Here is an 11,265-nt window from a genome sequence, read left to right on the forward strand (position 1 = left end):
ACACCTAATAGAAAGGACAATTTATTCTTCTGCGACTAGAATATTTGTTCCTCCTCTAAATTACACTAGAAAATTTAGAGTAGTTTTTATTGTTGGAGATCAAAAATCATTTAACAATTCAAGCCCAAAAGTTGTCGGAGGTGGCTGAAATTTTGGAGAGCTTTTGAGAGCCATTTTCGAATTTTGCATGTAGTGGAGGCTAGGGTTTATGGATTTCTTACTTAAAATCGAATTCTTAACATAGTTTCTTTAATTATAAGTTTAGAGTTTATTACTTAAACTTAATGAGTTAGTTAATTAATTTGACTTGTCAAACTAGTTTAATTATTTATTATATTAAAGTCCACTAAGAATTTTAATTATTTAATATGTTGAATTTATACTTCTACAAACCTATTATACATACTTCTCACTCCATTTAATTTAATCTTTTATAAACTTAATGTTTGACTTTAATATTTTAAACTCTCACTTTTCATAAATTCAACTCATTGAATTTATTCTCTCCAAATTTTAATTATCATAAATTCAATTTCTTGAATTTACTATCTCATAATTTTATATAAAATCAACTCCTTGAATTTATTGTCTCCACGGGAACAAATGATCCAGTACTTATGAGACCCTCAGTAGTTCAGGGATACAGCTAGCTGTGGGCTCACAAGTCTCTGCGATTCAGGACATTTTCTTTTATTCAGGTTTTCTCTAATTTGCTTCATTCAATGCATCAACATTTGATCATGAGAATGTCAGAAATCTTTTTTTTTATTAAATCAATCAAATCATGGTAAGAGAATCTAGTAGCATTGCCCCATGATTCCTTAGGTATCACTGATAGTGCCTGCAAGAACCAATCAGTTATGATTAACATACAGTACTGTCATTTAATCTCATATATCCAGATCGAATCTGCAATTATTAGTTCATCAAGGATTGCATATTGGATTCAATAGCTATGTGATACACTCATGAAATATTCATAGTGATATTGCATATACAATTAGAGACCCATTGTCCCTAAAGTACATCTTACACTCTGTTTGAGATTTTATGCACTACTATTTCGTTATATCACATAGGATATCCACACCATAGGTAAGTAGTGAATTCCTGACTATAATGCACTAGCTTCTACACATGTTGCAATTACACACAACCTCATCATCTTTTGACCATCGTGGAATCGGTAAACGAGTCAAAGAATAATCCTAGTATGTAGAGCCTCAGTGTCGTCCCGGGTCATAAGGACTAATGATGTACAGTCATAACCAATGACTTTTTTCTCTCGATTAATGATAACCAATTGGAAAGTCCAAGGGAGGGTATTTCGATACAATCATCAAATGATCTGCATAATTGGACATCTCTATGCCCTTACCATGAAACATGTTATACTACATCGCAGACGCTAGTCTCAAGCTTAAACGACATTTATCTTTGTTCTTAGGCGGTTAGATCGACTAGAAACGAATTTAAAATATACGATGTATACAAATGAGTTTCAAGATCGATGTATGATTCATTTATATTAAAGTATAATCAAGGTCTTTATCTATGTCGATTGTTATGTATACAGATAAAGTAAAACAAAACCATGAAATGTAAATTATATTAAATGAAGACTGCTCCATAAATTTCTTAATCAACTATTGACTTACATGACATCTACTCTAACATTTCTATCTCCAATTTAATCTTTAGAGTTTGAATCCAAACTCACATCGTTCTGTTTAAATTTAAGATACATGTTTTATTAAACAAATTTAAACGTACCATGAAAAATAATGAAATTCGCACATACAAAACCGAAACAAAATAATTTGAGCGCAAATTTCATATTAATATTGGATTACCTGAATAATCTAAATTTGTATTTGAAAGTGTCGATTTATTTTCACCTTCGTTCATCTCATATGAGTGTATTTGTTAACATAAAAATATTATAGAGAATCATTAATTATATTATTGGAAAAAATGTATGTATGAAAAACTTATTTGTAAAGTATAAACTCAGTTTGGTTTTATATAAAAGTTTATAAATAAACTCATTTATTTTGGTCCTAGAATTATGTCTCATCATTCCCATGAATTTGGACATGTTTTTGGAGTCGAAAAGTTTGACTTTTTATGCCTTCTCACAGCTCTTTTCTTGGGTGTTAAATGTTGAAACTTGTTATTCATGCCTTGGATTCAAGAGTCAATTCGGAAAATGAGAAGTGGGTTCGGTCAGTTGGGTTGGTCTACTCCACGCTGTCAAATATAACTAAAAATTGATATGATAGCCCCGCCCAGCCAAATAGGCGAGTTGGGTCAGCAAATCTATATATATATAAAAGCAGAGTTGTTGCCAAAATTGGAAAGTTCCCGCCAAAATATCATTTCTAAAAAAGGAAAGATATATCATGAATATTGGAATATGTGTACTGCAATAAATGACCGCTTCAATTATTGTCTGCATTGATTATATCAATTCATTTAATTCAATTTTTAATTTAATTAATTTTTATATTAATTCAAATATAATTTATGTATTATATGTATTTTATTTTTTTATTCAAATTGAAACTAAGCTCTATTGAAAACTTAACTACATTAAAATTTTTGCATTGTTTATATCAATAAATTTAATTAAGAACTGTATAAATAAATTTAAAATACAAATGATTGTAATGTTCAGTATCACTCATGAAGTAATTATTCAAAAATATATTTTGCTATTTTCAGTAATTTCCTACTCAAATTACTTACTAAAAAAGAAATAAAATATTTAATTAGTTTATTTAATTTTTCTAAAAATAAAATTGATTGAGTGTTAAAAGTTATCACTATAACAAGGTTTTCCTATGGATATTAAATTATCATTTAATAATCATAAATTTTTTTTATCTCAAATGCATATTATTTCGAAATTACCTTAATTTGAAAGAATTAATGCATTGTAATTTTCTTCCAAAATCATATATATATTGTATATCTTGAATTGTCTTATTTAAAATTCAAATAAGAGAGCACAAGAAAATTAAAAGTGATAGATTCAAAAGAGTTTCAAAAGGATATTAAATTACTCTCAATAAACATATATATTACCCTCAATAATCAGAAATGTTTGACACACAATGCATGCAATTCGAGATTTCCATAATTTGAAAGAGCTAATGTATGATATAATTCTGTCAAAAGCATCCAATATATAATTTTTGTTCATTGAGATGTCTTATTTGAATTTTAAATTATAAATAATGCAATATTGTATATTATATTAGAAACCAATTTTATTCTATTTATCTTACTAAATTTATCTACTCTAAAATTGAATTCTGAAATAACTCATCTTTTTGAGCATCATATATGAGTTGAATCCTTCCAAGATGTAATGTTTAAATTTAGATTTGTTCGTTGTTATTAACTAACTACCTACATATGAAAACAACGAGACATTAAGTCTGAAATCTTTATTTCATGATCGAGAAGTAAAAAATATTATTCTTCTATTTGTAAAAAAATTAATTATTACGTATTACTAATGTGATAATTTTCTTCTATATTACAAAGTTCATGGATACATGATAGTATAAAATGTTCCATAATGAAAATGCATTAAACAATTCTAAAAAAAAATACGCATCTTATTAGAAGATACCTTATAAAATTTATTGACATTGTTTTAGAATGCACATAGTAAATTTTAATAAAATAACTTTTCGGATTTATACATAATTTACTTATGATCACATGTTTCATTTTTCTTTCGGAATAATAGGTTGTTGCGTATATTATAAAGAGATTTTGTATATAAAATAACAACTCATTTGGATATAGATATTGATGAAACAATTTTTATTTTCATTCAAATATGTCAAACACGTTCTATTTCACAAAATTGTTTGTGAATGTGGATTTAGACGAAATTACTGAATTTTTAAAAAAGTATTTCTCATTAATTTTATTGAATGTAATTTTAAAATATTTTTTTCACATGTTAAAAAATAATAATATATAGCTTTTCGAAAATTAAAGAATTAAATAAATATTAAGGTTGGTGGTTGTCTTAGGCTAACACAATCTAAAATTTTGATATATGATAGTGATTATTAGCCAAAAAATTTAACCGACATGTGTTGTATTTAAGAAAGTCTTTTAAATTAGCGAAAAAATAGTTTTTATTTTTATTTTTATAATTATATTATTTTCTTCAATTTAAATATCTATTCATTTTTACTAATGTTTAATAATATCATTCCGTGCATCGCACTGGTTAAATACTAGTCGACATAAAACCAAACAAGGCTGCTGATTTTTTAACGTCTTAACCACTTAAATATGTTATAGGATACAAAACTTATAAGATCCCTCTACCAGACTTGCATAATATCTTGGAAGAAGACAAGTTGAGAATTGGCATTTGAAGAAAAATAACAATACGTTCGGTAGTCGGCGATTTTATTTTAAAATTTAGTTTTAAATATAGGCCACAACCTCTTCAATTGGGCTTTAGGTTGGGCCTCGAACTTTGTTGTTTCGGCCGGGCTTGCTCCTCCTCCATTTCTGCTTTTCTCCCTGTAATAATTGAGAAATGAGTGAGTGAACTGAAACGCAGTTTTAGCTTGGGCTTCGTTCCATCTTTCAGAAATGGTAGCACAATTTTGGTGTTGCAACTTCTGATCATATTCCTACTATATAATTTCAAGTAATATGAATTGTGCTGTATATATTTATTTTGTTTTGCTTATTAATGCTCCTTTATTTATTTTGCTACACATGATAATTTTTCTTCTTCTTTTAATTCACAAATAGGAGGGGAAGACTCAGCCGACGAGAACAAATGAAATCCATGGTGCCATTAGGGAAGGCAAAATTTCTACAAATCCATATCCATCCGAAATCTCATCTCATTCGTGTCCCGAAAATATCTCCATCTGTCGTTTTCCCAACATGAATTATCGTGATTTTTCTCATCCCGATCAATGTCAGGAGAAGGATATCAGGTACATAATATATTCTCGATGAGATCCTCGCCCCGATCCTATTATATTAATAATATTTTTTTAAAAAAAATATTATAATATTATTAACACATTGGGTTGGAAGATTAAAATTTTAAATAGAATATTATTGGGCCGAAACTCATACAGAAATAGGCTAACAGTAATTCAAATAAACTTGAACAAAATAGAATAGAGAGGATATAAACCTTTTCTCTCATTCAGCTTCAACGTAGAAGAGTGAAGTGAACATATTGTTGTGTGGTGTTAAATTGAAACTTGGACCTAACTCAACCTAAAAGCTAGCTCAAGGAGATGATTGTTCAAGTCCATATATACAACTCCAAGATTATTTATCCAACCGATGTGGGACAATTAACATGTGATTGTTTAAATATTAATTGATGGTAAATAGAGCTTGAGAAAGTTGTGTGGTGGTTTGATGAGAAAATGATTCGGTATGTTAATTTTTGTTTTGGATTTGCTTTTCTTAATCAAGAAGTTGTTTCAGTTTATTTGCGATGTATTAGGAAGATGATTTAATTTTTAATAGTTATGTATATTTTTTATGTGCTCGTGTTCATCGGAACTTAAAAATTGAGATTCAAAGGATTAAAAAAATATTTATCAGGATATCTTTTCTCCATCCGACTTGATCTCGAATGTTCGGAAGCTCGAACATCCGGCTCCCAGCTCTTTCCGGGTACGATATCGGGAGAAAACAAGACTCTCAATTTTTATGGAGCCGGAGATTGAATAAGAGTTTAGGTGCCTCTTGGTCTATAATGCCCACGTGCAATTGGTCTGATTTTGCAAATAGGAAGGAGGGGAAACCAGCGTGACAATCATTCCTTACCATTCTATTTTTTTTTTCTTCGAAGTATGAAAAGCAGTGAGAACCCACAGAAATCCAGATTATTGTCAAGTTTTACAATCATGACATCTCTCCATCAAATTGAGACACACCCCACGTCCCGCCGCTTGGTGTAATCATGTCCTATATTCTTGATGACCCCATAAATTAATAGATGCAATAATTTCAAGTAGAAAGTCCCTTTGTCTTGTAGTTATGAAGTGTATAATCATGAATTCTTTATGATTTGCAAGATATGAATGGTGACTTGCGGAAGTCAAAAGTGCACACATTTTGGATTATTTGTTTATCTTTGTCTTTGGAATATTACAATTCTGGTGCGGATAACATTGTTTACAAAAGGGGACTTCAAGAAAACTTTGTGGCTAGTGACTTCCACATCCTCCTTAATCTCCAATCTGCTTTCTAATGCACTGTATCTGATCATCAGAAACCTACTTAGGTCCCAGTTTCAAGGCACCAATCGCATGTTGTAGTGTTGTTCTTGGTAAGATCAAGTAGCACTATATTTTGCCTTTTCCGTTGAGATTAAATATGTTTACAGTTTCAAGGAACTTTAAAATACAGTATCAACAGTAGCCATTCATGATATAGACCTTGGCATTTTGCTTGTTCAATTAAAATTGGAACAATAAAGCCACAAATCCTTGTTTTGAGAAGGCAATATCAATCATAGTTATAGAAACTGTGCTATTAAAACAAACCATGCATTGTATTAAAAGATCAATAATTACAAACCTAAGAACATGAACATCTCACATGCTATTTTAAACAATAAAAGAAACTTGGATTCCATTGGGAAGACTTGTGCCCATGAATCCATCGTTTGAACAATATTCCCCCTCTCCTCCTAAACACAGCCTAACTCTAATATTTCCCCTCTCCCAAGTATCAACCATGTGTAAACTTCTTTGAAAAACATTGTTTAACCATTGTTCGAACAAGTTGTTGAGATAAAAACCAGACCCTTGAAAAACTTCTTCCAACACCATCTCATCGACGTTAAAACTGCTTATGTTTCTACCCCCACATGCCTCATGAAAAGATCTCTTGAACATGGACGAGAACATATCCTTTGCTTGGTTTTGTTGATCCGTGCTTCGATTGAAAACGAAGCGGTTGTTTATCTTTCCAAGAAACTTTGGTGAATTCCGTTGATCTGTTGTGATTTCACGAGTCAAATCACTTGAAACCGGGCTTAAGTCTCCAGCCTTGTCTTCTCCTTGTTCATCCTCGTCAACTTTTACATTGAGGTCGAGCTCGTTTGAGATGACATCTTCAATTTCACTGTTCCTTCGGCTCTTGATCATGATCGGAGAATCCCAATCCGATTTACGCTTATGATCAAGAACAGATACCACCCCTGAATCCATTTTGGATCCGCTGACAACTATTTTCAACTGGATGACAGAATCTGTGATATCCCTTTTCTTGTTAAAACTCAAGGAATCGTTAGTTGTTAAGACCATTATATTTCTTCCCGAATCTCCTTCTCTTTTCATCAATTTTCCCATGTCTCCACTCTCAAATCCATCATCAAGAAACTTAACAAACTCAGGATCAGCACAATCTACATCTTCAACAAGAACTACCATCTTTTCATGATCTTTGAGTGCCTTGTGGAGCATTTCACAGTTCTGAGTCAATGTTCTTGTATTTTCCCTCATATTCATGCAGAAGACCAAATCTGAAGAACCCAACATGGATTTTGCTATGCTAACTGCCAGTCGTCTCTTTCCAATAAAATCGTCTCCTTGAATTAGCAACCATTTATCTTGGTCCATTCCTTTAGGATCCATCAGTGCCTGTAGAATCGAAGGAATCATTTCCTTTTGCCATGGAAGATTTTCTCGTAATGTTTTACACATTTCAGCATTCAATTTAGTTGTCTCAGAATTTGGTGAAGCAGCAAACATGGAATTTCCAAGAGCGAGAGTGATCTTTACTTCCTTATCATCCATACTCTTAAGTGAATCCAAGTTCGGTTTGGTGGATTGGTATTTAGAATTCCCATTCTCAAAACTAAACTCGATATGGCAAGACTGCTGCCTCCTGAATCGAGGCAGAGCGGTGGCGATTTGATTAGCCTTGACAGAAGAATAACCAAATGAAATTGTGTCTGAATCACCAAAGATGTTCATAGTTGGCCAAAAAGGATGTGCTAAAGTATTGAAGTTATTTCTTCCAAGAAAGCTCTGGTTTGTCAAATTTGCACTCGAATTATTTGGATTTTGGCTTCCGCCGTGCTGATTCTGGCAGTGTCTGTTATATTTTCTCCTAAGCTGAAGCAAACCTTCCTGATGAAAATTAAGAGAAAATGAACCATGATAAATCACAAATTTAGCATTTGCTAGAAGAAATATATGTAATAGGTACCTTCTCATATGTTTCAATGCCTTGTGGCTTGAGCCAATATGGTAATTGGACAGAAGCCTTCTCTGTTTTTTTGTTTAATGAAAAAGAATCGTTCTGGCTGGCTTCTTTTTCAAAGTTGGATGTGCATTCTGGACAGCAATTCAGGATATCTTGATCTTCTTCCTTGCCAAAAAATGGGCATTTGTGCATCACATTTGATGGATTTTCATTAAAGGCGATTCTTGAATCCAACCCACTGCATTATGTAAATTAGGGACGTGATTAAGATAAATTTGAAGAAAAAAGAATACTTCAATGTATAGTTGTTTTTCTGTGTCATGAAGATCTAAATATTATTTAAAAAGTTGACTAAAATCAAGCAGACAATATAGCAAGGTAAAAATGTGTAATCTTATTCAAACAGACAACACTTTGACAACTTCGAAGTACTTTTGAAACATACCCAAAGAATCATTAAATTTCATTAACTTGCGTTCGGATTTATCGACACTAGGAGACGAACAAAGTTAGAAAGTAAATAGTACATCTTCAAAACAGAACTTTTTCACACTGCTATGTACCAGCATTTCATTATCTTCAGACCATGAATAAATATTTACAAGAAAAAGGCAAATACATAAAACAAAAAGCTCTTTAAAGCCACCCAAAAATAGTCAGTTCTCTAATAAAAAGCATATTTCAAGAATCTTTTGCTATTATTTGTGTTGGTTTCTAAGAAAAATTACTCGCAGTAAACAAAAACAGAAACTCATTCTCATAATTTATGTTTTCATCTTTGGTTAAAAATACCCATTTACTATAGTATAAAACTTAATTCAATACACACAAATTAGTGAAAAATCAATCACCAATTACCAGATAAAATCTTTAAACTGAAAATAAATATCCCGAAAGAGAATTAAAACATTGCCTTCAAGTTCTAGAAAATCAAGAAATTTGAGCACTCACATCGTAGCAGTAGCATTGAGACTCAACCCCAGTCCACCAGAAGGAACAGAAACAGCTTGCAAACTCCATTGAACATCCAAAGGAGGCTGCTTCATTTGACACTTCGTATAAGTCTGGTAGCTTGCAGTAGCCATTAACCAAACTCTTGTGTTTAAACTGTCATTATTATACCAAGAAAGCAGCTTTGCTATCCCAGAAACTAAGTGATCAATAGGGCTATAAACCGTGGCTTCCTTACCACCACAAAACAGTTCTTCAACTGTCCATTTCAAGTCACCAGTGTAGATTATAACTCTGCCATTTGACGCAGAAGATTCGACCTTTCTTTTCAAATCATCAATATGCATGTCCACTTCTTCTCTTTTCATGAGCTGGAGTGGCACTGATGAGAACTGAAACTTAACAAAGTACACGGATTTTAACTCCTCAGGCACATCTCCTCTCTTTACTTTATTCATTAGCTCTGCAACAAGAGCTTCATTCATGGAGAAAGAGTCTCCAACTATTACAGTGTTTCGTCTCTTCTTTCTGAGCAAAACCTCGAAAACCAACTTGATATCTTCCTTCAGAGAGGAAGTATTTGCGTCGGGCTTGCTTAAAATACCCTTCTGATCAGGTGAAAAGATCAATGGGTTATTCTCAGAAACGTAAGACATCAGATTGGAATGCCAGAAACTATTAGGGTTTTGATCATAATTTGGAGGTGAACTTGGAGTTGAGTAAATCCCACCAGAATTGTTGTAGCACTGAAAAACAGAAGAAACGGAATTAGTAGACTCCTCCATGTTGTTTTTCACTGCAGTACTTGAGAAACCAGCCTCCCTCATAACCCTACTCACACTAGGGTCATCCAAGATTGACAAAATAAGTTGTTCCAGCTCAACTTTAACACCAATCAACGGCGGCGGTGACTGCTGCTGCTGCTCAATACAGCCTCTCCTCTGGTGAGCTTGAGCCCTTTTAAGAGCAGCAACAATGGCATTAGACAAGGAAGGCTGCGCGTGAAGAAGAGGAGCAGGGGTGGCAGGAAGACGATTAAGTGCGACATTGAAGCACAGCTCTAGAGCTCTGCATTGAAGCGGATGTGATGGTTGGTTAGGCTGAGATTTAAGGCAAGCCCTTCTGAGAGGACTGGCTCTAGAGCTCAGCAAAGTGGCGGCGACATGCAGTGGTGTGACCTGAGCGTGGCCACGCCGCCGTGCCAGGCTAAGAGAATGCTTCAAAACGGAAGCAGCCTCTACGGAGAGGGTCTGTTGAGCTGCGCAAACTCCTGCACGCATAACTTAGAACACACCCCACCCCCAAACACCCCCCCGGAAAAAAAAGCGAAATCTCTCTTCTCGCCGAAACCTGCTTCTTGGTTCTTGTTTCTTGTCAAACTATTCCCTCCCCGAAACACTTAGTTAGTGTGTGTGTGTGCGCTTCTTCTGCGAGATGAGAAAAAATGGGACGTTGTGTTTGAAATGGTATGGTAATATTTCCTGCAAAGGGAATAAATAGGTGATGCGTTGAGGATAATAGTTTATAGGGTGTAAATAGAATAGGTCTATTTGTTGATTTTTAAATTATTTATTTATTTCTTTATTTAAATTAAAAGGACTAATTTGATTTAATGACTTATAATTAATATAATTTAATTCAAATGCAAAAAATTAATAATAATACAATTCAGAAATAAATTGAAATACAAATGCAATTTGAAACACATAATTCAAATATAAATGCAATCATTGAAAGGAAAATACATTTAGAAGATAAACAAACTAAATAATCAATAATCAAATGTTTGATGTTGTATTTTTATTATATTTGAAGTTGTATATGTATTATGTTTGAATTTGTATTCATATTTTTCAATTTAAATAATTTTCGTATATCGATTCATATTATATATAATTTAATTTAATTTATAATATATAATTAAACTATAAAGTTGAATATTATTATTTAAAATTATTAATAATAAAACATTAATCATAATTAACATATGTAAAATAAAGAAATATTCGTTTGTATAAGATTAAAAGTAAATGGTTGGAGATGGATGTTGTATTTAGTGCAGAAATCGCAATTTTAATGTAAAAT

At 32.3% G+C, this 11,265-nt stretch overlaps 1 protein-coding gene across 2 annotated transcripts; it reads right to left on the minus strand.

Moving 5' to 3' along the window:
• Positions 1–6,539: 6,539 nt before the first annotated feature.
• On the minus strand, positions 6,540–10,670 carry LOC140842672 (protein SMAX1-LIKE 4-like). 2 transcript variants are annotated; one of them, XM_073210732.1, is made up of 4 exons: positions 10,020–10,670; positions 9,181–9,926; positions 8,233–8,467; positions 6,540–8,153 (listed from the first exon to the last, which is right to left on the minus strand). In XM_073210732.1, exons 1-4 carry the CDS (start codon positions 10,458–10,460, stop codon positions 6,624–6,626), a joined length of 2,952 nt encoding a protein of 983 aa, XP_073066833.1. In that variant the 5' UTR covers positions 10,461–10,670; the 3' UTR covers positions 6,540–6,623. The 2 variants fall into 2 exon arrangements, with proteins under 2 accessions (XP_073066833.1, XP_073066832.1); XM_073210731.1 differs by having other exon boundaries at positions 9,181–10,670.
• Between the last annotated feature and the right edge of the window lie 595 nt (positions 10,671–11,265).

Source organism: Primulina eburnea, chromosome 10 (genome assembly GCF_022965805.1).
Source record: "Primulina eburnea isolate SZY01 chromosome 10, ASM2296580v1, whole genome shotgun sequence".
Lineage (NCBI taxonomy): Eukaryota > Viridiplantae > Streptophyta > Magnoliopsida > Lamiales > Gesneriaceae > Primulina > Primulina eburnea.

Coding starts and splice junctions, on each gene's coding strand:
- LOC140842672 (XM_073210731.1), bottom strand. CDS start 10,460: ATGCGTGCAGGAGTTTGCGCAGCTCAACAGACCCTCTCCGTAGAGGCT. Junction 8,468..9,180: donor CTCAATGCTACTGCTACGAT/GTGAGTGCTCAA, acceptor TACATAATGCAG/TGGGTTGGATTCAAGAATCG. Junction 8,154..8,232: donor GCATTGAAACATATGAGAAG/GTACCTATTACA, acceptor AATTTTCATCAG/GAAGGTTTGCTTCAGCTTAG.